At 38.1% G+C, this 27,643-nt stretch overlaps 1 protein-coding gene across 2 annotated transcripts in view; it reads left to right on the top strand.

Moving 5' to 3' along the window:
• The window catches only part of ACYP2 (acylphosphatase 2), a 209,442-nt gene that overhangs the window by 21,134 nt on the left and 160,665 nt on the right, over positions 1-27,643 (top strand). Inside the window, exon 2 of one of the 2 annotated variants that reach the window (XM_041755468.1) lies at positions 2,456-2,765. In XM_041755468.1, the coding sequence (XP_041611402.1) occupies positions 2,702-2,765 (64 nt within the window). In that variant the 5' untranslated portion in view covers positions 2,456-2,701. Of the gene's footprint in view, positions 1-2,446; positions 2,766-27,643 lie in introns of those variants that run through there. The other variant, XM_041755469.1, reaches the window with a different exon arrangement.

Raw genomic sequence — 27,643 nt, forward strand, 5'->3', positions numbered from 1 at the left:
TCCTTTTCCTTCCCTTCTCCCCCACCCCATCCTCTTAATGTAATCTAATCTAATTTCTAGCTAATTCAGTATTTAGTATTTACATTATTATGTAAGTGTTAGTCATTGGTAAGCCAAGTAATTGTGTTTGATTACTTTTCTTTCACTGTACAACCTTTTGTTTTCTTTAGAATTAAGAATTGCCTAGTTTTTCATCCTATCAATTTTCTGTCAATCCAATCAAATGTATCGTTGGTTTTTCAGATGCTTATCAATACAACATTTAACATTTCAGATAGTCTATTGATTATCTCTGTCCTCCTGCTCCTATCTGGACTGGGTAATGCCTAGTCATCTCAGGACTGACAATCTTTACTAGTTTTGTGTGACATTCCTTGTTTCCTAGCTTCTATGTTTTCTTCCTTTGGTCGGGGACCTCATTTTGTTGGGACTCATCCTTCAGTAGGTTCCTGACAAAGAGCGCATGGGGATCTTTGCATATTTACCCTCATAGGTGCTTGTTATGTAAGGATACAAATAAAATTCTAGGATGAAAGTAGCTTCCCTTAGAACTGAAGAGGCATTGTCTCATTGTTTTCTGAACTCCATTGCTCTCAAGAAGCTTCATGACTATTCTGATTCCTGTGATTACGCCTTCCTGCAACTCTCTAGAAATTTAAAGTTCTTAGTATCTTGAAATTTTATTATGTGATTTGGGGTTAAGACTTTTTTTATTCATTGGGCTGGGCATTTAGTAGACTTTTTTGATCTGAAATTGCATGGCTAAAATATGTTTTTCAACCCTGGGATATTTACTTGTTTGATTTATTTGATAATTTCTTCCTATCAGTTTATACTCTCATTTTTCTCTTTCCAGAAATCCTATTTATCAGATGTTGGACATTCTGAAATGATCCTTTAAGCATCTTATTTTTCTCCTCCTATTGTCCATCTTTGTTTTCCTTTTGATTTTACTTTCCAGGAGATTTCCTTGCTTTTGTCTTCTAATACTTTTATTGGATGATTTTATTTCAAGATCATATTTTTAATTTTGATTAATTTCCATTTAATTTTAATTTTATTTTTCTTATTCTGATTATTCATTTCTTAAAACAACCACCCTTCTCTTGTTTCATGAATATAATACCTTCTTTTACCTCTCCGATGATACCAGTTACAATTTTTAATAAAGATTTGTTCCTCATGCTATCTTTTTCTCTGTGATTTGTTGTTGATGCTGGAAGTTTTCCTCAAATATCTTGTAGTTATTGGTTATCTACTTATATTTTAATAATCTAACAATTTTCTTCAGCGATAAATAGTGTATACTAATTTATTTGTCCAAATATATTTTATACTTATTAGACAGATTTTATTAAATCTCTATTTGCCCACATTTAATAATGAGGTGTGAAATGCTTCTTTTTATGCACGAGAAATACTCATGCTTCTATGTCCTTGACCTTTCTGAATGTCTACAGGGTAAATTGTCTGCCTGCTTCTTGGTATCCACCTCCTTGGATATTTAGGGCTTAGCTTCTTTTGCTCAGCAATGTCTGTTACCATTCTTCCATCTGTTTCCTAGCTTTCAAAAATGTGTTGTTTTTCCCTCTGCTGATGTTCATTTCCTATTTGCCCTTCAGGTTTGTACCATTTTTTTTGTTGTTGTTGGGATTCCCCTCCTTCCCAAAAGGAGACAAATACATCTAGTTTATCTGCCATATTTAACTATAAAAGCTCCTTACTTGTTTTTGATTTTGGCAATCTGACTCATAAATATGAAGATGTCTTCAATGTCTCTGAAATATTAAATTAATAAAAAATATGTCGATTTTGACTGCCAGCATTATTTTCTTTTTTCCTCTGGTGAACACTTGGTTCATTATTTTGAGCAAACTGCCCTTTCTCTAATCCAGGGATTTTGGTGGGGCTGCCAGTCACAGGACCTCAGCCCCTGACCACAGGAATGGGCATGTGATCTAATTTGGAAAACTGGCTTTACTCTCATGGGAATATGACTCCTGAGCAGAGACAAATAGAGACCAAGAGTACACATGGTGCTGAGTTTTCTTATTGGTGACCACTAGAGGGACGATTGGACTAGCCTGGGTCCTTTGTCGGACTCAATGAAACCAACTTTGCTACAGCAGGAAAGGGATTTAATGGGAGCATATTGGTGGTTCATGAAATTTATGACATGATTTTAGAATCAGATTCAGAGAATAATCAGTTACCAGTGTATTAGTCTCCCACTGTTGCTGTAACAAATTACTATAAATGTAGTGGCTTAAGGCAACACACATTTATTTTATTATAGTCCTGGATGTCCAAAGTTTAAAATCAAGATCTGTTCCTTCTTGAGTCTTCAGGGAAGAATCTGTTTTCTTAACTCTTTTCAGCTACTAGAAGCTGCCCCTTCCTTGTTGACACATTTTCTCTCTCTCTCTCTCTCTGATCTCTTGCCTTCTTTTTATAGACTCTTGTGATTCCAGATAGTCTTGGAAAATCTCCCCATCTCAAGACCTTAATTTGATTACATCCTCAAAGTTTCTTCTACCATCTCAAGTAATGTATTCACAGGAGCCAGGGATTACAACATAGATCTCCAAGGAGCCATTTTTCAGCCCACCACTTCAAGGAGAGCTAAACAACCGTGAACACAGCTGGATTACACTGCAGCATGCAGCATGGTCATAAACTCTAGCTGCTGCCAACACTGAATATGCATAAACAATGCCATCAGCTGAGACGCCAGAGGTGCCTTGATTCCTCCTCCCCACAAGCAGGTACTGATTATTACTTTGTCATCTGATATCTCTTCTCTTCTCTTCTCTTCTTTAGTAATAGAATTTTCGGACAGTCATATGACCAGTCAGAATAAACACTTTCCCAGACTTCCTGCAGGTAGGCATAGCCATATGACAAAGTTTTGGGCAATGAGTTATAAGTGGAATTGTCTTGTGGAAGCTTCTGAGAAACTTCCTAAGGAGATCGTTGGGATGTGCCTGGTTCTTTATCCCTTCTTATGTTCTGCTTTCATCTTGGACCATGAGGACCAGGGCCACATCTGAAGAATGGTAGAGAGTGAGTAAAATAAGCCTGGCTTCCAGAAAACTTCATGAAGTAGGCTGCTATGCCAACTCTGAATGTCTCACCTTCAGGCTCAGTTTGTGTGAGAGAGAATTAAAATTCTATTTTGATGAAGCCACTGCTTTCTATCATGTTTAATGGAACTTAATCCTAAGTGATACACGGAGGCTTTCTTGTTTAGCCCCTTCTTCAATTGTATGAGCTGTTCCAGTATCCTTCTCATAAGCTTTAGCTTTTTTTTTTTTTTTTTTTTTTGAATTAGAAGGATATTGTTTCTGGGCCTGCTGGAAAGAATTGTACCAGCCAAAGGAAGGTTTAGAATGTCACATACTGATAACATCACAGTGATTCTATCATAGTCAGAAAACTGATTACTGAAGCCTCCAGCCTAGTAGTCAACAGATGAGACACTATATGCCCTTGGGACTTTTAAAAAATTTGTTGACCCATTTTGGCTTGTTAAAATGATTGGAGGATGTGCTGGTATCTTGTGGCCTGGAGCCAGAGATGTTCTGCAATGTACAAGACAAACTCACACATTAAAAAATTGTTCTTTGCATTGAATGAGACTTTTGAGTGCCCCACAGGACTTTCATGTATGTATAAAACTTAATTTATCTGTGCTAGAACCCAACTCTATTTTATTTTTTTAAAGATTTTATTTATTTATTCATGAGAGACACAGAGAGAAAGGCAGAGACACAGGGAGGAGGAGGAACAGGCTCCATGCAGGGAGTCCGATGTGGGACTCGATCCCAGGACCCCAGGAACACGCCCGGAGCTGAAGGAAGACATTCAACTGCTGAGCCACCCAGGCATCCTGAACCCAATTCTATTTTATATGAAGCCTTAGGTAGTTTTCACGTATTTCTCATGATCATTGAATTTCCTAGGAATGTACCTGCTGCGTAAGCTGAGAGAAAATTGCACACTGTTTGCTGGGGAATGCAAGAGGTATTCTTGCATTCAATTTGAAAATGCATGTCCCTGACAACAGCACTGCTCATGGTGTTTGAGTCTTCAGTACCACATGGTATACATTTGTGGTTGTTACATTCAGATTGATTCTACCCATAGATGTAAGCTCTTAGTGTCTAAGAGTTTACATTCTGAGCTATAGATCACTTTATTGTAAGTGTATTTTATTTATTCTTTATTTTATAGTTGTATCATTATACTGGTTTAAAAAATGTTTCACGTAAATTATATTATCTATGAATTCCATTTCAGGAAAGCAGAGGAGGCATTACAAAATGTTTGTTATAAAAAGGGGGCATTGGGCCTGATAGAGCTCTGGCAAGTAAAAACAAGATGATGTACTAGTGAAAGTACCATCTGAGGGAAGCTGAGTCTGTTTCCCACAGCTGGTAGGTATGAGTTCTTTGGACCTGGGGACACTCTCTTGATAAGGCTCAGGGGCTTCTCTAAACATCTCTTCTAGCCCTTAACATTACTTTTGACTCTGACCATCAAGATCATGGATTACTCCTAACTCCCTCCAGTGGATTATTTTGTAACTGACCTTGCGCACCAGTCACCTCTGTTCAACTTCCACATCATTCTCTCTGTGACAGTAAAAATCAGAATTTTTAGATACTGAATCCAGATAAACCCACACAGAAAAAATAAATCTGGTTCCACTTTTACTTCCTGTATGGGATAGCATTAGCATATTTTCCATATGTGAATAGGGACTGTCGTGTACCATATGTTATTCATCATATGGCATTGTGCCTATTTCAAGGATATTTTAATATAGCACAAAGGCAAAAGGCTTAAGCTGAAATGTGTGGTATGCATTGTGGTTTAAACTTTCTGGTTATCATGAAACCTGAGAAAGTTAGCTTTTTACATATATGCCATAGAATGAGCTCTCAGTAAATTACCTAGAAAGAATAACTGAGCAGGAGAATGTTTGGGCAAAATAAAAATAAGTTATTAGAATTTTAGTTTGATCTTGGAAGGACCTCAGAGATTTTGTGATTATAGGCCATTTTACTAGGTACACAGAGCAGAAACTTGGAAAGAGCCTGGCTAACAAGGAAGTAGGAAGGCATAATTTCCCTATTGATAGTTATTAAAGGCTTAAGAATCAGATTGTTGAAAGCACAATATTCCACATTGAAGATACTTTTATGAACTCAAGAAATATTTATTAAGGCCCGCTTGTGTGTCAGACACTTTGCTAGTTTCTGGGGAAACAATGCTGAGCAAAGAGAGACACAATCTCTGACCTCGAGGAGTTTAACTATAGTTGTTTAATGTTCAAAATAAATTTAAAAACCACTTATGGTTATAATAGTTATAAATAGAGATAAATACTGTTAAGGAAAGGAACCTAAAAGACACTCACCACTCTGGCTTTTTTCCAGATGCACCTTCCATCTTTCTGACCCTGTTTTGTGCTCCAGGAGGTAGTTCTACAGCCTCCATCAACAGGCAACTCATCCCACTGGGTCTCAGGTTGGTTTTGCCCAATCAGAGGCATGAGTAGGAGGTTAGAGGATGGAAGCAGAGTAGAGTCAGGCTATTTACTCTGTCTCCCTGCTAGTATAGATGGAGTTCTTTCTTTACTGAAGGGTACAGCTATTCCCTCTGGATTTCAAATCCCCTTACCCTGCCACCCCCAACATTTCCTTCTTTAGGTGAGGGGCCATAGGGCTTCCTGTTCTTGCTAGCCCAGGATGCTTCACCATAATTGTCTGGCTTCCTTTCACAGGACCCATATATCTGTAAATGTGCCCCACCCCTCACTCCCATTGAACTCATCCTAACAGCACCTGGGCTGAAACATTAACCTAGACCAAAGGGGAATGGGGCTGTTGATGGAGTAGAGATCGCTGTTGGTAAAGGGAAGAGCTCTAGAGTGGATGTGTTGAAGAATGGACAGTGCAGCTGGAGCCTAGAGAGGGAAGGGGTGAGATGATGCTGGAGGGCGAGGCAAGGGCCAAATCCTAGGTCATAGGATCTATTGATTCTTTCTTTCTTTCTTTCTTTCTTTCTTTCTTTCTTTCTTTCTTTCTTTCTTCTTTCTCTCTTTTGGCTACTCAAAATTTGATACTCCTTGTGTTTCGGGAATTCCCCAATTTAGGAGTATTGGTGGGGGGGCTGGATGGTTTCCCATTATAGAAGCTCACCTCCCGGTGGCTAGGTGTATTCATAGCCAATGAAGAACACCCACTCCATTTTTGGATCTGGAGCCAGAAGCAGAACAGCGAAGAATTTTCTTCTCATCTTGGCAGGTATGGCTGTGATTCCAGCAGTGCTTTCCAGGGTGTTGGCGGTGCAAGCTGTGGCATCCATTTTCTCAGCTTGGCCTTCAGCCTTCTGGGTGGTTCACATCCTTTTATTAATTTCTCTGTTGCCTGAGTGGGCCAGAGTCGATTTCTTCCATGAGGCAATAGCCTTTTAATAAATTTCTTTGCTCCTTAAATTGGCCAGAATCAATTTCCATTGTTGGTAACTAAGAAACCTGATAACTAAGTACACTGTGGTAACAAGGAACTTTATGCCTTCATGACCTCAATAAATGTTTTGACCTTTACCATAGAAACAAAGGGAAGCTATTTAAAGCTTTTAAGCGGCAGGAATAGAGCAGTAGCAGTGACAGATCAAGTTTGCATTTTGGAAGAGTGTTTCGGACTACATTGAAAAGGGTCTAGATTGGGATGCCTGGGTGACTCAGCGGTTGAGCGTCTGCCTTCAGCTCAGGGCATGATCCCGGGGTCCCGGGATTAAGTCCCACATCTGGCTCCCTGCATGGAGACTGCTTCTCCCCTGCCTGTGTCTTTGCCTCTGTGTGTGTGTCTCTCTCATGAATAAATTAAAAAACCTTAAAAAAAAAAAAGATGAGGATCTAGATTAAATGTAGGGATGCCACAAAACAAGTGATGTTGTTTTAGACCAAGAGGGGCTTGCAGTGGAGACAGAGAGAAATACACGGACATGAGGATTGTTTAGCAAGCCTCTAATCATAAAGGATTAGATTATTATTAAATGTGAGGGAGATTAAGGAAATGAGAGGCCTCAAAGGTAGTCCTCAGTTTTCTGCTTCCTGACCAGGGTTGACTCCATAGCTTGAACTACTTTGTTTAAACCCTTGATCCCTATCGAGGATGTAATCGTTGGTCAAAATGATTTTTTCATCCTTCTGTGCTTTATATACATGCATAAACTTGTTGGAGTTGGATAACGAATTGCACATAAATTGTCTTCAGATCCAGACTGAATTCAGACCATGTTTCAATGCTTGGCTATCACTGATGAGAAGAAACACAGTTGGTCTCTGAGTCACATTGTTAAGTAGTATTCAGTGCTGAGGATTCATCTGCAACACTCATATCAACATATCCTTGGGTTCTTATGAGTAGGAGGAAAACCTTTTTAGAGAAGCCAGAATTAGGCTGCCATCTGTTGTGCATGGGCTTTGCTTCTTACACATAACTGGTGAATAAAATATTTAACAGGTGGTAACTGGAAAGTGATATGCAGCATCTTCATTCATGAGAAAACTCTAAATTTTGTTTTCTGTTTAAGGACATTGCTTAAATGCCCTTCTGGGCTTGTTTATACATCCTGAGTTGAATTAATTATAAAGTCCACTAGCATCAGCATTTACACCATGACCTGACATCTGGAAATCGAGAAACTGCTGTTTCTTACTGGTGTTCACAGCCTCCTTAATGAGGGTTAAGCCACGTTTAATACCTCTTCCAACTTGACTTTTTTGCAACTTTCCTCAACCAAAATAACAAAATTTCTTTTTATTGTGCACTTATTTTGTACCAATTACTTTGTCAACCACTAATAAATATATTTTTATACACCCCTCCCACAACATATATTTATATAATTCCCACTCTAACCATGTGAAATAGGTATTATTGCTGACCCCACTTGACATATAAAAGAATTGAGGTTCACATTTAGAAATCCTAATCTGAACCCACTAATATGTTACTGGGCCCATGCCAAATCACTATGCCACAAAATCATCTGACTTATCGTTTGTTCCTCTCCTTTATTCTACATTCCCTCAACTGCTATCAATCCAGAATGTATTATATTGTTTTGAAATTGAAGACGTCATGTTATGTATTCTTATATAGATAAAAGCATAGACAAGTTAATGAATAAGTAGAGTGAGGATTTAAAGAAGTAGTTAAAGGAATTGAAAATTTAACCATTTAAGGAAATCATCAGAATCTCTGATTAATCCAGAAAACTTGGTCTAACACTTTTCAATGGATTCTTCCATATGGCTCCTATAAATTAGGGTAAGAAATAGGATCAAAAGCTTTTTTTTTTAAACTAAGTTATCTCTACCCCCAATATGGGGGTTGAACTCACAACCCCCAAATCAAGAATTGTGTGCTCTATTGACTGAGCCAATCAGATGCCCCTAGGATTAGAGGCTTTTTAAAACATCAGACAAGGGGAGCCTGGGTGGCACAGTAGATTAAGCATCTGACTCTTGGTTTCAGCTCAGGTTGTGATCTCATGGGTCTTGGGATTGAGCCCCACGTTGGGCTCTGCGATCAGTGCAGAGTCTGCTTGAGACTTTCTCTCCTTCTCCCCAAATTTGTTCTCTCTAAAATATATAAATGCATTTTATTTTATTTTTTTTAAATGAAACTATTTCTTTTTTAAAGATTTTTTTTTAATTTTTATTTATTTATGATAGTCACACAGAGAGAGAGAGAGGCAGAGACACAGGCAGAGGGAGAAGCAGGCTCCATGCCCCGGGAGCCCGACGTGGGATTCGATCCCGGGTCTCCAGGATCGCGCCCTGGGCCAAAGGCAGGCGCCAAACCGCTGCGCCACCCAGGGATCCCTATAAATGCATTTTAAAAGAAAAAAATGAAACATCAGACAATCTCTCCTACAATAAAAAGGAAATACTGGCCCTGGAATCAAAATACAGGATTTGAATCTCAGCTTTGAATCCTAGATTTATTTATTTATTTATTTATTTTTGAATCCTAGATTTATTAGCAGTTGTGTAAACTTAAGCAAATCACTTGACATCTCAGAGTCTCCGTCTCCTCATATGGTAGCACTTTTGTTATGTAACATTTGTGAGTATTAAATGAACAACATTTACAGAAGTTATTTATCAATTATAAAGCGTTATATGAATACAGATTATTAACTTACTTGAGGCCTTAAAGTTTGAATTTTTAGAAGTCAAGTCTAGGGCAGATGGTGTCTGTGTTCCTATAAACAGAGCAATGTTCCTAGCAGCAATACCAACCATCATGGCAATTTTAACCTTTGCTCAAGCTTCACATTTTTTTTTTCTTCTTATAACAGCACTGTGAGGCATTGCCATTGTATAAAATTTACAGAACAGGAAGCAGAAATAAGTTCTCCAGTGTCAGAGAGAAAATCAGAAATAAAATCAGGATTTAATTCTGTCTTGCATTGTGCATTTCCCCTCTTTAGAATAGCTTTGCTTAAGACCATTTATGGGAAAAAAGCATCTGTGGTTAAATTTAGCAGATAATGTTGAAAAATGAGACTAGGAGAATATATTTAGAGAGATAGCCTACTTAATATGAATTGTTATCTGCTAGTAAAAAAAAATGTTTCAGGTATTCCTAGAACTCAGCTTAGCAAATTATTCATTACTAAGGAGTGTACAGTCTGTCATAACTGTACCTAAATTTTTTTAAAGCATACCAACTTTGAATTTACATCTGAAAGTGATTTTTTAAAGTGATTTATTTTTTCTTATGCAAGGTGTCCCATATTTATTGGTATGTCTATACAGTGCACTAGCAAGACCTCAGTGGAAAGTAAAACTTAACAAAACAATGCATAGTTGACTATCCAGTGACTCTTTAAAGTTAATGTATAACTTTATGTTTGCCTTTTCCAAGGCCTGGGTGGCTCAGTGGGTTAAGTGTCCAACTCTTGATTTCAGTTCAGGTCATGATTTCAGGGTCATGAGATTGAGGCCCCACTTTAGGCTCCATGCAGTGTGGAGTCAGCTTGAGATTCTCCATCCCTTTCCCTCCCCGCTCCCATAAATAAATAAATAAATAAATAAATAAATAAATAAATAACTTGCCTTTTCCAAAAACAGGCTGTAAGCACAAATCGTTTAATTAGTATCCCAGGTACTTTGGTTATCTTAAGTGTGAAATATTTAATCTCTATTTATATAACCCATAGGATTTAAGCAAAACATTAAGGGAGAGGAAGCAAATGCATATTGTTTAGTGGGACATTTTATTTTACAGGTATGTTTTGGCTTGGAAGTTGTTCAGTTGAATGTATTACTGATAAGCTGGCTTAGCTTGTTCTTATACTGTTACTGATATTTCTATGTGGAGGGATATTGATTTCTTTAACACTCTAGGGCTTTTCTATGCTTCTTTAGTCTTTTCATTCCAAGCAAAGAGGGATGACTTATTTTTTGTTGAATTTGAGAGAGGAACTGGGCTTGCATAGTCCTATCCATTTGTAGAGACACTATTTGGTATGTCTTCCTAGCTTACAAAGAACCCTTTGAATAATTCCTTACTGCCAGGAATGGGTTGCCAGGCAGCAGGATGCCTACCTCTGGCCACCGGCCACAGGTGGAGGTAAGGGCACTTTGGGCCAATAAGATTTTCTCCCTAGGAATTTGAATGAAGAAATAGTCAGTCTGGCCATGATACATATGTACTCAGGAATTTTCCTCCTCTAGGATCAAGAAGATGCTATTCTGCTAGAAGGGGAGGATAAAACAGGTCCAAAGACAAGAACTACCTGCATTCTGATGGCTTTTCAGTCCTTATTTCCGGTTCTTTTCTGGGGCCTGGTTGAATTCCTGACATTAGATTCTATGAGACATCTGTGTCCTTATAATAAATCATCTCTTTTTGTTTTTGCTAAACATAGGACTAGCTCTTTTCTGTTACATGTGCCTAAAGTATCTTAAATGACACATTATTTAGTGGTCATTAATAAAATGGATAGTCTTACATAGGCTACTTGAAAAGGAGGCTGCTGGTACATATATTTATTGATACAGCCATTTTAAGTGGTCTAACGAAATTTTATTTTAAATATCCTTATTTAGTTTAATTGGTAACTAATATGTAAGGAGCATAAGATGTAGCCTAGATGGTGCATATTTAAGCAAGCCTAGCCAGTTTTAGTAAATTAGAACATATGTCTAACAAAGGAGTGTTTGTTATTGTTTTGTTCTGTGGAAGAAAACAATTGAATTAAATTGAAAACAAATAAATTGAAAACAATTGAATTAATGAGAACAATTAACAATGTATTGATCGATGGCACATAGTGGAGATCAGGAATAGTTAGTCTGTTAAACCTTGACAGTACTATCTACGAAATACTTAAAGTAAGCAAAATGAGGAAATAAATGTGGTATTGAAAGGTGGTTTTTCTAATTAGCTAAGGAATTATACAAAATGGCAATTCTTATCAAATCATAATATAATTTATTTTATGTTACAAACAAGTAGGTGACTTTTTGTCTCATTGTTAATTAACATGAGTTGTATTTGTGCAGAGAGTATAGGGATTATCAGAATGTAGTCCCTGCTCCAGAGTTATCTGAAGTTTCAGAAATCGGAAATCAGCTAAATTCTGATTTAGGATTCCATTTTGCTGTATTTGCCATTGCCAACTACAGATTCCCTGATAGTAACAGGTCAGCATCAAAATATGCCCATCGATAGTAGTCAGAAGGGTGAGGTATGTCTAGAACCAAAGCAGGACATAACGTGATTCAGGTTTGTCATCTATGAAAATAAGTAGCCTGACATTCCCCACTCCCCAGCTTTTCTACAAACTTGTAGAAGTATCTCCCATTGCCCAAATGAAGCAAAATTTGGGATAAATGTAAAGATTCACATATTGCCACTATATTTAGAAGCACACTAAAGGTGACCCGCTGATGAATATGCATGTAGACCACTAAGGTTTTGAATCTAAATATGTGACTGGCATAATTGTAGTTAGCAAGCTATATGTGTTTAAAAACAGTGATCACTAAAATATACAGATTTTAACAAAAGATAGAGTAGATTGTGCTAGGAATAATTAATTTAGAATACTTATATGGGGATAAGTTAAAGATCAAGATGTTTTGCTTCTTGGGGATTGCTGGGTGGTTCAGTGGTTTGGCTCCTGCCTTCAGCCTGGGGCGTGATTCTGGAGTCTCGGGATCAAGTCCCACGTTGGGCTCCCTGCTTGGAGCCTCTGTCCCTCTCCCTGCTTGTGTTCTCTCTCGCTCTCTCTCATGAATAAATAAAATCTTAAAAATAGTAATAATAATAAGGACAAATAACCTGATGGAAAACTGGGCAAAATATCTGAATAGCCATTTCTCCAAAAAGGAAATATAGATGGCCAATAAATTACATGGAAAGATGCTCAATGTCATTAGTCTTCAGAAAAATGAAAATAAAAATTATAATGAGATATTATACCACACACAGTTGGTTGGCTACAATCAAAATGACAGACAATAGCAATAGCAATTGGTGTCAATGTGGAGAAATTGGAATTCTCATACATCGCTAGTGGGAACGTAAAATTATACAACTCTTTTGAAAACAATTTGACAGTTTCTCAAAAGGTTAAATGAAGAGTTACAATACAACTCAGCAATTCCACTCCTAGATATATACCCTAAAGAAATGAAACATATGTCCATATAAAACTTGTATATAAATGTTCGTAGCAGCATGATAGTAACCCCATAATAAACCCAAACTGGAAATAATCCAAACATCTATCAACTGTTGAATGGATAAATAAAATGTGGGATAGGCATCTATGGAAAATTATTCAGCAATGTAAGGAGTGGAGTATTGATATGTGTGTCAACATAAATAAACCTTGAAAACATTATGAAGGGTGAAAGAAGCCAGTAACAACAACAACAACAACAAAAACAAAAAACAAAAACACATGTTGTGTGATTCTAGTTCTATGAAATGTTAAGAATGGGCAAAGCTATTGAGACAAAAGCTGGATTAGTAGTTGTTTAGGTCTGGGAAAGGAGGGGACAAATGGAAAGTGAGTGCTAATGTGTATGGAGTTTCTTTAAAGGTGATGAACATATTCTAAAATTGATTTGGTGATGGTTGCACAATTCTGTGAATATACTAAAAATTATTGAATTCACTTTACATCAGTGAATTGTATGATGTAAGAATTATGTACTTTTTTAATATGGGGAGAAGGGAGCTGTATTAGTGTTCTCCAAAGAAACAGAAACAATGAAATTGGTTGATTGATTGATAGATTGAACATAAGGAATTGACTCATGGTTATGGAATCTGGCAAGTCCAAAATCTGCGGGGTGGGCCAGCAGGCTGGCAATCTAGTGATATGCAGAAATTGCAGTTCATATCTGAAAGCTGTCTGCTGCATAATTCCATCTTGCTCACAGGAGGTCAGCCATTTGTTCTGTTCAGGGCTTCAGCTACGTGAATGAGTCCCACCCACATTATAAAGAATCTGCTTTATTCAAAGTTCACAAATTTAAATCTTAATTTCATTCAAAAAACCACTTTCACAGAAACATCTAGAATAATGTTTGACCACATATCTGGACACTGGCTCGAGTCAAGTTGACACAGAAAATTAACACAAAGGTCTATTCTTCCCATTTTCTCATTGGTCCCAGAGACTGCAAAACTTTGGGAAATGGCATTGTTAATTTGTCTAAAAAGCAGTTCTAGATATAGCTTGCTGTGTACAGGAAAAGTTATTAGGCTACTAATAGAGTTAATAATGGGGTGATAAAGATAATTCTTTTTTTAAAAAAGATTTTATTTATTTATTCATGAGAGGCACAAAGAGAGAGGCAGAGACACAGGTGAAGGGAGAAGCAGGCTCCCTTCGGGGAGCCTGATGCAGGACTCGATCCCAGGATCCTAGGATCGGGCCCTGAGCCGAAGGCAGATGCTCAACCGCCGAGCCACCCAGGCATCCCGAAAAAGATATTCTTAATAATAAAATGATGTAGTATCTACTTCTAGAAGCTTCCTTTTTCCTAAACTTTTACACACTAAAGTTTTAAAATATGTCATTCATATTGACATTTCTCCTTTTTATTAACATATATTTTGTGAGTTTCTTGTAGCAGATATTGTGAACTTTGCATTTTAAAAAGTGTTTTTATTTTATTTTAATGATTTATTTATTTGAGAGAGAGAGAGAGAGCACGAGAGCAGGGGAAGAGCAGAGAGAGAGGGAGATTCCAGTCTGCTGGAATCTCAAGCAGACTCCACTCTGAGCATGGAGCCCTACTTGGGGCTTGATCCCAGGACCCTGAGATCATGACCTGAGCTGAAATCAAGAGTTTGCTGCTTAACTGGCCCAGGTGCCCCCAAAGTGTTTTGATTTTAGATGCAACAATCTTTCTTAAACATTTCGCCAGGGCCTAGAAATGAAAAATTTCCCATCTGGAAACTCTTACATTTATTTATTATTATTTTTTTTTTATAAATTTATTTTTTATTGGTGTTCAATTTGCCAACATACAGAATAACACCCAGGGCTCATCCCGTCAAGTGCCCACCTCAGTGCCTGCCACCGAGTCACCCCCACCCCCCGCCCTCCTCCCCTTCCACCACCCCTAGTTTGTTTCCCAGAGTTAGGAGTCTTCCATGTTCTGTCTCCCTTTCTGATATTTCCCACCCATTTCTTCTCCCTTCCCCTCTATTCTCTTTCACTATTAAACTCTTACATTTAAACACAAGTTACGCTCTTATTTCTTTGTGAAAGGCTGCTTAGTTTTCTGTATAAAATATTAAACCTGGTAGGGAGCTTAAATAAATGTGAAGAAAGAGTTCTGGAAAGAGATATACTGAAGAGATAATAATGGAGAGATGAAAGGGGAATTGGGGTTGATAAAATGAGGGAAATTCAAAGTGGTCTTCAAACTTATCCATATTATATTTAAAAATGATATAAAGAATATATGCACTGATCACTTCTGTAATTAGCAGCAAAAAAAATAACGTAAGTGATCTGATCCCTTATTTTGCAGATTGCAGAATAGTGGCTGGTCATTCTATTGGTAGTGACAGGACTAGAAGTGAGTTGTCCTGTTGCTTAGCCTCATGCTCTAAATCATCTACCCAGCCAATAAGGTACTACAAAGGTCAAAACCAGCTTTTTTTTTTCATATGTTGAATATAAAAAATATTAACTAGTTTAGAAGCTTAGTAGGTTCTTTTATAGAGATTCAATTGCAAGATTTAAGTTCATGTCTTCCAGGGCCTTGGAGAAGGATCCTGATCCAAGAACTGATGGGCCTGGAGATGAGTCAAGGAGGGAGAGAAAGAGAGTAGAGAGTCTTACAGCTACACTGGAGTGGGGCTGGTGCACAGACCAGGTCCCTTACCAGCAGTCAAATATGGCTCCCATGGAGTATGAAAAAGATAGAACTTAGCAGTTGACTTATATTATTGAGTCCTAAAAGTTTCCTTAGTGATTCTACACCTGTGAGCATGAAGATTTAACTATTTCTAGAAACCACTTCTATTTACCTCTAAACCTGAACCTGGGTCTTAAGGGTCTTCTAGCTATGTGTTATTTGGAAATAAAACAGTATTTAATTTTGAGGTGCCTGGGTGACTCGGTTAAGCATCTGACTCTTGATATCAGCTCAGGTCTTGATCTCAGGGTCATGAGTTCATGTCCCACATTGGGCTCCACACTGGATGCTGAACCTACTTAAAAAAGCAAAACAAAACAAAACAACAGTATTTAATTTTATCAAGCACACACATATACACATATATAAATCTGGCTTTCAATAATGTGCTTTTCTTTGTAGATAAAGCTAATACAACCTATCCACATTTTGAGTTATTTTTTAATACATTATATTCTGTGTCTTGGTTTTCTTTCTTGTCAAAATTTAAGATGAATTTTCACAAAATAGAACAGTCAAAGCAGAATTAGAGATTTTAAAAGTTGGAGTAAGTCATAGATTCACCTAAGCTAACTTAGCTCATCTGTAAATTTAAAGGCCAAACGACGTAAGTTTATGACTTCCCTTTACTCTTATAAGCTTATTGGTGAATCTATCCACTGCTCCATCAGGGCAAACTTGTTTTTTGCTTAACATTTTACCCCAAACTCTGTGCCTGGCACATAATAGGTGCTCAATAAATATTTGTGAAATGAATGATTTTAAGGCTAGTTGCAAAACCAGTAACAGAGGTTAAATAATTTTTAGTGCATGGAATATTGCAGCTTGGCCTCTGGAGGTGGGCAAATAATTATTGACAAAGGGCAAAGCCAGCCATGGAAAAGAGGCTTGTGAGCATAGGAAATGGTAGTGACACAGAGAAATGGCCCATGAGGATACAGCGACTGTCAGAGTATGCAGCAAACTGGTCCTGCGGAGTAAGGAATGCTTCAAGGAGCCTGGAAAGTATAGAACAGGGGAATGATCTGAATGATTGATCTATGTTGCAAGTAAACTAAGGTTCAGTGAGGTTCTGATTTTCCCAAGGTGTCTGGTAAATCAGTAACAGGGTTGGAAGAAACCAAGTCTTCTGTGATGCCTGGGTGACTCGGTGGTTAAGCACCTGCCTTTGGCTCAGGGCATGATCCTGGAGTCCTGGGATTGAGTCCCACATCAGGCTCCCTGCATGGAGCCTGTTTCTCCCTCTGCCTATATCTGTCTCTCTCTGTGTTGTCTTTCATGAATAAATAAATAAAATAAAAAAATTCTTATTAAAAAAACAAAAACAAAAAACCAAGACTTCTGACTCCTTGGACTAATAGTTTTCCCCCTGTACCAGTTCACCTTCTTTAGAGACTATGAGACAAAGTCATGCAATGCTAGACTAGGCATGTGTTCTGTGTCTACTCTCCGCCCCCAGCCTACTGAAGCAGTAACTATTGTGATTTCTGTCTCAACTCTGACACCCAGAAGTATGTTGTCCTATGAGAGAACTGATACCTAAGAGCAGTCCTGCAGGTCAAAATGTATACATACTAGTACCTACTGCCTCTCACCCAGATGGGAAGTAATCACTGATAACAAACCCTGGTTGAAAGTGAAAATTCAAGGGGCACCTGGGGGGCTCAGTTGGTTAAGCTTCCAGCTTTTGATTTTGGCTCAGGTCATGTCTCGGGATTGTGAAATCAAGCCACGTGACAGCTCTGTGCTCAGCTCAGAGTCGGCTTGTCCCTCTCCTTCCTCTACCCCTCTCTGTCTTCCCTCTCCCCCTGTGCCCCTCTCTTGCTCAAGCATGGGTGCATGTGCTTTCTCAGTCTCTCTCTCAAGTAAATAAATAAAATAAATCCTAAAAAAAAAGAAAATAAAAATTCAAGTATACACTTTAGGCCCAAACCAGTCATTTACTAAAGAAGAAGTAATAGTAATTTTTAAGAACTGTAGCTTTGTACAACTCATCAGAAGCTATTCTTGCACTCTCTTGGATCACCTCTTCTGTTGCCATCTTTTTTTTTTCTTAAAGAGAGAGAATGAGGGGATCCCTGAATGGCTCAGCAGTTTGGTGCCTGCCTTCGGCCCAGGGCGTGGTCCTGGAGTCTCGGGATCAAGTCCCCCATCGGGTTCCCTGCATGGAGCCTGCTTCTCTCTCTGTGTCTCTGCCTCTCTCTCTCTCTCTCTCTCTCTCTCTCTCTGTTTCTCATGAATAAATAAACAAAACCTTAAAAGAGAGAGAGAGAGAGAGCTTGAGCAGGGAAGAGGCAGAAGAAGAGGGAGAGAGAGAACCTTAAGCAGCTCCATGCCAGCATGGAACCTGATGCCAGGCTCCATCTCACAACCCTGAGATCATGACCTAAGCGAAAATCAGGTCAGAGGCTTAACTGACTGAGCCACCCAAGTTCTCTATTTAATTTTTTTAGTATAGTCGACACATATTCTTTTTTAAAAAATTAATTAATTTTATTTAGAGAAAGAGTGGGGGTAGGGGGAGAGGGGGAGAGAGAGAATCCTAAGCAGGCTCCACACTTGACAGCCCAGTGCAGAGTCTGACATGGGGCTTGATCTCTCAACCTTGAGATCACAACCTGAACTGAAATCAAGAGTCAGATACCTAACTGACTGAGCTACCTAGGCAAACTGACACACATTCTTCTGCCATCTTGAAGAGATATTTATTTATTTTAGGTATTTAAACATTTTATCGTTTTAATTTCTCACTTGTTTAAGACACCTCAACAAGCTTTTCAACTCCTGAAGTCAGAAACTGCATTTTGCATCCCACTCCATAATGAGTATGTAGTGTATGTATTGTTTATTTATTAAATAAGTGGAGACTTGTGAAATTTATTGTAGTTTCATTTTTTTTAAGTTTATTTGTTTATAATGTCTATACCCAGCATGGGACTCAAACTCATGACCCTGAAATCAGGATCATATGCTCTTCCAACTGAGCCAGCCAGACGTCCCTGAAATTCATTGTAGTTTCTAAATTCACTTTATAGTAGTATCAAAATCAAATATCCCAAGCTCCAAATGGTCTTTTATTTATTTATTTTGGGGACCCAAATTGTCTTTTAAAACAAGGAATTCACCCAATGAGGACAAGCCTGGGGAGTATCTAGTTCTTACTTAACTTTGTTTCCCTCATCTGACACTTGACATAGATTTGAGTTCACAGTGTGTCCTAGGGAGATGACTGTGAAGCAAATGAGTCACCACCTCACTCTTCTCATGTCTTCCTTCTACTGGACATTGTATTTGTCTCTCCTCATGCTTCTCATCTTCACCATGCGCCAGTCAGGAGGCTTGGGGAGGGGACTGACCCCTTCAGTACTCCTTCTTACAGTGGGTTTGCTCAGGTAATCCAAACCTTCTTACAGTGGATTTATTCAGGTAATCCAAACCTAAGTCAATCAGTGATTCAGAAAAGGGCAGGTAACCAATTCAGGTTAATAATTAGGGACTTCTGTTTTTAAAAGATTTCTCATTTTTTTTGAGACAATGATGAAATCGGTCACTTTCCTTCTGATTGAAATGGAATACAGATGGGAAGTTGAAACTGCTGCAGTCATTTTGTCATAATGAAGGAAGCCAGAGTTAATATGATGCTGACACCACAGATGTCAGAGCAGAGAGGTGGAAAGACAGGAAATCCTTGATGATAGTGTTGAGACTATGTCAAATGATTCCCATCAAACTAACCTTGAAACCTGACCATGGGAAGATTCAGGTATAGGTTTGAAGTGACTTCAAAGCTTATACAATTTTGAGAGTTTAAGAGGAAGAATGCAAGATTACAAATGCAAAAGTAAGGTCAAATGTGAATATTTAATTAGAATGAGAAAAAAATCATACCAAACCATTTTGAAAATCTAAAGAATACCCCCAATCAACAGTCTTTTTGTTTTATTTCCTGCCTGACTTACCTTTATGGTACTTTTTGCTCCTACTCTTTGGGATGCATTTTTTTTTATGTCCTCTTCATAAGACAATAGCATTAGAGAGATTTTGTAGTTTTGAAGAAAGTCCAGTGTTTTCCTCTTCCATGATCCAAATTTGTTTTGTTTAAACCTTAAACAAAAGTTTTTACAGCATTTTTGTAATGTCATGCAAAGTGTACAGGTTTATCAAATTTGGGAAACCCTCTCTCATATTTCATACATGACTTACAGGATGTCAGCACATTTCAAATTTTCTTGAACAATGATAGTCTTAAATCTTACATCTCAAAGTGTAAAACCTAATGACTTTTAGTTGATCACATATAGTTATCAATTGTCCTCAATGTCTTCTTTGTAATGTAAGTTATGAATTTCATGCTAACATCATTGATCTCAGGATCTTGGAGCAGCTACATACACATGGCTTCCCTTGGTTCTGTTTATTGTACTGCTGTAGTTTTTGTCCTAGAAGCACAGGAATTCTGATAAGTTCTATCTCAGATCATTCCCATCATAATAGAAAGAGCCTGCTGAATTTTTATTTTATTTTATTTATTTATTTTTTAAAGATTTTATTTATTTATGCATGGGAGACACAGAGAGAGGCAGAGACATAGGCAGAGGGAGAAGCAGGCTCCCTGTGGGGGACCTGATACAGGACTCAATGGATCACAGACCCTGGGATCACGACCTGAGCCAAAGGAGATGCTCAACCACTGACCCACTCAGGTGCCCCCACTGGTGTATTTTTAACTATATATATATATATACTGCATCATCCAGTACATTTCTGACAGGAGAGAATTTCTGTTTCTGCTTACACTCACATATCTGATGATCTGATCGAGTTCCTTGAATCATGACTCAGCTCAGATGATTTCACTCACTGATGAGTATGAAGTAGCAGTCAACTGGCAGCTTGACTGGTCACTGGATGATCTGGGATGGATTCTCTGGTGACTGGTGGTTGGCTGGCCCTCAGCTAAGGCAGTGGGGAAGATTAGGCCTTGCGTGTCCCATCTTCCAGAAAGTGCACTTGGGCTTCTTTTTAGGGTCGTCACTGTTCCAAGATCTATAAGAGAAAGCAAGCCCTAAAGCGTGACTTTTCAAGTCTCTGTTTGCTTCATGGATGGGATCACGAGTCTCACAAACCCTTCCCAATATTCAAACCCTGCCTTGGGCAGGCCTCAGGCTCTTTTCCCTGAGTCCTAACCCTGATCCAAAAGTAATTAGGTACAGGAATAGGGATATGGCCATAAAGGATCTTTAACAATGGAGCCAAATCAATTTTACTTATTCTTTTTTTTCTAAAGGATTTTATTTATGTATTCATGAGAGACACACAGAGAGAGAGGCAGAGGGAGAAGCAGGCTCCATGCAGGGAGCCCGATGCGGGACTCAGTCCAGGACTCCAGGATCATGCCCTGAGACAAAGGCGACGCTCAACTGCTGAGCCACACAGGGGTCCCCAATTTTCCTTATTCTTGTTTTCTGTCAGAATTTATAATTTGTACAATTCTTTCATAGTAAAAGTATTTTATTATTAAATTAGAATGTTTATCCCCAATAATCAAGTTTTAAACCTACTATTCTACATTATCATGGCATTTCACATATTTAAGCTTATTTTATGTATTTGCAGCTTGAATGTAGATGAAATTTTCATGTACTTACAAACTTTCAGTAATTGGATTCAAGGTTAACATTCTTTTTCTTGTAAGCAAAACCCACGTTCATATGTAGGACTGATAAGTAATCACTATCTTTTCAGGGAACCAGAGACTTGCATGCTGTGTTGTCAAGGCAATATCTGCCCATGTCTTCCCAGCAACAGGATCTGTTCATATGGTTATTGAAGCTAACACAAATATTAGTCTGCTGCCACAAGCCAGGGGTCAGTTTGTGAATGATGTCTTTCTTGAGGACTAATCAATAAGAACATTACCTTCCCAGAGACCACAGCAATGGCAAGCCATGTGAAGCTGACACATTATTTTCATTTTCCATTATATCTGAAGCTCTGATGACAGCGCATCTATATTTCTTTGTTCAAGTATGTTTTTTTTGGTGAGCTGTAAAGATTTAAAACCCCATAGCTGACCCAGAATGTTCAACTGGGACAAGTCCTGATGCATTGTTACTTTCAAGAGAAATCAAAGTTCTAAGTTTATAGGGAATAGTCACTGGTAGAATGGTCAGTGGTAAATAGAGTAGTAAGAAAGAATAGGGAAGCTAGGAGGATGAAAAGAAACAAACACATGTTATAGGAATGACTTTCTACATGAGCAAATTAAGAGTCTGGCCTGCTGTGAAAAGCTGACATGAGGGTCCAAGGTCCTGCGATAATCATAGGACCTCCACCTTTACAGACAAAAAGGGGCACAATCTGGACAGAATATACTCTCATACTCCCCTGGATCTTGGGCAAAAACACCTAAACAACAACAACAACAACAAAAAACAACCCTGGGCAGCCCTGGTGGCCCAGCGGTTTAGCACTGCCTTCAGCCTGGGGTGTGATCCTGGGGACCCAGGATCAAGTCCCATGTGGGGCTCCCTGCATGGAGCCTGCTTCTCCCTCTGCCTGTGTCTCTCTCTCTCTGTTTGTGTCTGTCACAAATAAATAAATAAAATCTTAAAAAAAGAAAAAACCAAACCAAATTGTACGTTCTAGGTGAAAGATTATTCTGATGAATAAGCCTCCCTTGCTCCAAAAATACAAGAATGATTTCTATGCCAATATCCTTAAAAGCCTAGAGACCATACCCATTTAAGGACAGTCCAATGGAAAAAAAAAAAAAAAAGGACAGTCCAAAGATTAGATTGGAATCTTAGTTTTTGGTTTGTTTCTTAACTTATAAATAATGCAGATTTGATTTTCCTCTAATGGGTTTGCTGAAAGTACAAGTGAAAATCACAATCAGGGCAGCCTGGGTGGTTCAGCGGTTTAGCGCCTGCCTTCAGCCCAGGGTGTGATCCTGGAGACGCAGGATCGAGTCCCATGTCGGTCTCCCTGCGTGGAGCCTGTGTCTCTGCCTCTCTCTGTGTCTCTCATGAATAAATAAATAAAAATCTTTTAAAAAAAGAATATCACAATAATTTAAGTGGGAAGTTTGATTATTCCTAACCATTTAGTAGGATTACTTATTAGGATAGGAATACCATGAGAATCAACAAAAATGGGCTCCAATCTCTAGGGACTTCACCATCAGTTGCTTGCCTTGCGCTGCCCCCTTCCTGCCATCCATGTCCACCCAGAGCAAGTAAGGACTTTGGAGGCTGGCGCTCAGAAAATCCCTCACTGGGAAAACTTAAATATAGACTGTATATGAGAAGATACTCTTAAGTTTATGTAAGTTTTCTTAGATGTGGTAATGGCATTGTGATTATGTAGGTGAATGTTCTTATTTTAGATGAGGCATGTGAACTATTTAGGGGTGGAATTTTCTCATGTCTGTAACTTACTTTCAAAAATATACATATGGAAAAAGAAAAAAAGGAGGGAGGCAGGAGGTGGGCAGATATAAGCAAATGCAACAAAAGTTAAAATGATTTGATCTCAGTGAAGAATGTATGGATGTTAATTGTACCAATTTTATTTTCACTTTTTGGAAGTTGAAAATTTTTGAAATAAAATGCTGGAAAAGAGACATATGTAAAAAGATATTATAGTCCTGGCCTCTAGTGACTCTAGAATTTTCTTTGAATCACTTTAAAAAAAACCCAAAATCAAATTCTGCATGTTAAGTGAAAGGTGATCCTAATGAATAAGCCTCCCCTACTGCAAAAATATAAGAATGATTTCTATGTCAACGTCCTTAAGACCCTAGAGACTATACCCATTTAAGGACTATCTGTCCAAGTTTCTTTGAATCAGAACTGGGAGGCTGACACTCTATACCAGGCATCTGGGTCCAGGCATTAGTTAGTTCAGGCATTGTTCTTCCAAGAACTAGAAAGTAAGTGGGTAGGAGGGTTGCTATGGGCAGAACTCCAGGTAGCAGAGGGAGGGCCTCGGATGCTATTTCATTGACTCACTGATCTTGTAAGATGTGGGAGGTGGACCGTTAAGCACAAAGTATTATCCAAAGAACAAACCAGAACAATCCTAAAATTTGTATGGAACCACAAAAGACCTGAGATAGCCAAAGCTATCTTGAAAAAGAAAAATAAAACTGGATGTATCAAATAAAACAATTTCAGAATGCAAGTTCTATTACAGAGCTATAGTAATAAAAAAAAGTGTGGTACTGGCACAAAATAGACACATAGATCAATGGAACAGAATAGAAAGCCCAGAAATAAACCCACACTTATATGGCCAATTAATTTTTGACAAAGGAGGTAAGAATATGCAATGGGAAGAAGTCTCTTCAATAAATGATGTTGGGAAAATTGGACACTTACATGCAAAAGGATAAAACTGGACCACTTTCTTAAACTCAAAATGGATTAAGGGCCTAAATTAGAGACCTGAAACCATAAACATCCTAGAAGAGAGTAAAGGCAGTAATCTCTTTGGCATTAGTCATAACAACATCTTTCTAAATAGATTTCCTGAGATAAGGAAGACAAAAGCAAATTAAAATATTGGGACTATATCAAAATAAAAGTTTCTGCACAACAAAAGAAGCAACCAACAAAACTAAGGCAACTCACTGAAAGGGAGAATATATTTGCAAATGACGTACCCAATAAAGGGTTAATTTCCAGAATATATAAAGAGTTTATATAACTCAACACACAAAAAAACTCACTAAGACCAAGTAATCCAATTTAAAAATCTGAAGAAGACACAGACATTTCTCCATAGAAGATATACAGATGGCCAACAGACATGAAAAGGTGCTCAACATCACTCATCACCAGGGAAATGCAAATGAAAACTACAATGAGATATGACTTCACACCTGTCAGAATGGTTAAAATAAAAAACTCAAGAAACAAGTGTTTGCCAGGATATGGAGAAAAAGGAACCCTTGTGCACTGTTGATGGGTTGTAAACTGGTGCAGCCACCGTGGAAGACAGTATGGAGGTTCCTCAAAAAATTAAAAATAGAACTACCATATGATCCAGTAATCACACCACTGTGAACTTAACCCAAAGAATACAAAGACACTACTTCGGAGGGATATATGCACCCTTATGTTTATTGCAGGATTATTTATGATAGCCAAATTATGGAAGCAACCCAAGTGTCCATCAGTAGATGAATGGATAAAGAAGAAGTGAGTGATATATATACATGATGGAATATTATTCAGTCATAAAGAAGAATGAAATCTTGCTATTTGCAGCAACATGGATGAATATAGAGGGTATAACCCTAAGTGACATAAGCCAGTCAGAGAAAGTCAAATACCATATGGTTTCACTCATACATGGAATTTAAGCAACAAAAGAAATCCACAAGAGAAAAGAAAAATACAAATAAAAAACAGGCTCTTATCTACAGAGAACAGAGGGTTACTAGAGGGGAGGCAGGAACGGAGGATACGGGAAATAGGTGAAGGAGATTAGGAGGGAGCTTGATGAGCAATGAGTAATATGTGGAGCAGTTGAATCACTGCACTGTACACCTGAAACTAATGTAACACCGTGTGTGGTCTACACTGGAATTAAAATTTAAAAAACAGCAAAAAACATAAGGTGTTAAGATTAATATATTTCTTTTTTCTTTATTTTGCTGCATCATTTATTATGGTTTTGGGCTGAGAACTAGATCTGTTTCCCTGGTCTCAAAGAGCAACATTTTACACCAAAATGCAGGGAGTTTCTGATGTGAGAAACAAGCTGCGTGCATGCCCACGCCTATGTGAGTGCACCCATGTGCATGCACGCAGGTGTATTTGCTAGGCATTTGAAACAATTGCAGACTGTATGTATCTGTCTATCTATCTATCTATCTATCTATCTATCTATCTATCATCTATCATCTATCATCTATCACAATCTCTACACCCAACATGGGGCTTGAACTCACCACCCCAACATCGAGAGTCACGGGCTCTACCAAATAAGCCAGCCAGGGGCACAGGGAGCATCACCTTTAAATCAAGTTCAGAATTTTGTTCAACATCTTGGACTGGAAATTCTAATTATGAATTAAGACTGTGACTTAAAGTGACAGTCACTTAAAGTGAGAGTGAATGATCTGTTAATTAAGATTGAGCTGAAAAGTTAAGGAGTCTGCCACTGTTCTCATTTCAGATCAGGGCAAGGGTTGTCCCTATTTAATTCATCATCAAGAGCACATGGAAGATAGGCGTAAAGTCGTGAGTCGTGTTTGATCACCATATATCTGTTGCTCAGCTCCAGTGGTCACGACCTAACTTTCCCTCTGCCTGCGGTGGCATTATTTTGGAGTTGTGCACCTCACAAGTCGTGCATTTACCTGTCTGTTGAGTGTTAGATGATGGATAGATGAGAAAGTAAGGAAGAGAAGATAGTAACATTGATTGATAATGTTAGTTAACAGCACTTCTACTCTAACAATTCTCAGATGTTTCTAGAAGACACAAGAGATGCCCTGGAATGATGCAAAAAGGCGTTGAGAATGTTTGTCTTATCACTAGACCACGAACTCCTTGCAACAAAGGACTAGTTCTTACTCATTTTTACTTCCCAGTGTTTACTTCAATTGCCAGAACACAGAAAGAGCCGATAAACTACTCTATGTGGTTAATGTACCTTAAGTAATGTTACTAGTTAAATCAGTATTGTTGATTTATTAAATATATATTTAGGTAATATTAATGCTACTGAGTTATTACCATTTTTCAATGTGAGAATTTAATCTTACTAGCATATCATTTTAATACATTCCTCAAATCATAATTCAGCACTGTTTTTTTTTTAACTGAATTGTAACTATAAAAAACTTTGTACATCCTGCATCATTGCTCAGTAACTTTTAGTGGAGCCACAAGATGGGGAAATGCCAGGAATTCTCTTATTGACATTCTAGCCTGATTACACTCTGCTCTCACATGTCCTTGCCCCCTTCTCTCTTGTTGTTTCTGTCCACGAACCTCTTTTGCAGTCAAACTGAGCTACTTGGCATCCCAAAATGCACAGTGTTTCCTCCTTTCCTGTCTAATGATTTCCTCCTGCCTGGAGTGCTCTCCTTAGTCCTCTTTGCCCTTTGCCCTGCCTACTCTTGCATCTTAATGGAGCCTTCATAACCCCATCCCACCTTCTCTACAGCAATGTCCCGAGCCAGCCCAATACACAGGGATGTTCTCCTCTGACTCTTGGGGGATCTCCCAGGATATATTACTTAGGAGGCATTAACTTGTTAACTTTTTGTGTGTATTTGTATAATTTGACCATCTGGATTTTGACGTTTTGAGGGTAAAGATGTTTTCTTTTTATTTTTTTAAGATTTTTTTCATTACTTAAGTAATATCTACACCCAACATGGGGCTCAAACTCACAACTCCAATATCGAGTCACATGCTCTACCTACTGAGCCAGAGAGGCACCCCAATTCTGTTTTAGACATTTTGATTTCCCTCACATTCCTTGGAGATAATAAGAACTGACATAATTTGATTGATTTAAAATGGATTTTTTTCTACTTTAAAATAGGCAGAGGAACTGTGCTAATGTTTCTCAAAAGGCAACACCCAGAAAAGGCAGCCTGGAATGATTGAAAGTCTGAGTGTTATTATATACCCTGATTAAAATTCTCAAAGCAATTCAAAGGAGTACTTATTGGGTGAATAAATGAATAAAATAAACACTGAATATTGATTTGGTACATATGTAATATAACTATATTGGAAGATGGGGAAGGAAAGAATGTGTATATTGGCATGGGGCACAAGAAGACAGCTACATCTTCATCTTCCATAGTAGTTAGGAAATCAATATATAATTTCTAGAATGGAAACAATTCAACAAAGTAACAGTGTAAATATGTTATTTAGGATCATGGAAGTAAATAACAAAAGCTAAAAAAAAGTACAAAGAAATAGTTATCTCTGTAGACCTTTTATCTCTTGGGAGCACATTTCACTCTCTTGATTTTAAATAATACGTTTCCAATTCTGAATTTCCTAGTTCCTTTTTCTTTTTAAATCTTTACGATGTGTCCAGCTGAGTAAACAGCTTACAACTTTTTTTTAAAAAAATTATTTATTTGTTTGAGAGAGAGAGAGAGAACAAGCGGTGGGAGGGAGAGGGAGA

Source organism: Vulpes lagopus, chromosome 5 (assembly GCF_018345385.1).
Source record: "Vulpes lagopus strain Blue_001 chromosome 5, ASM1834538v1, whole genome shotgun sequence".
NCBI classification, from domain to species: domain Eukaryota; kingdom Metazoa; phylum Chordata; class Mammalia; order Carnivora; family Canidae; genus Vulpes; species Vulpes lagopus.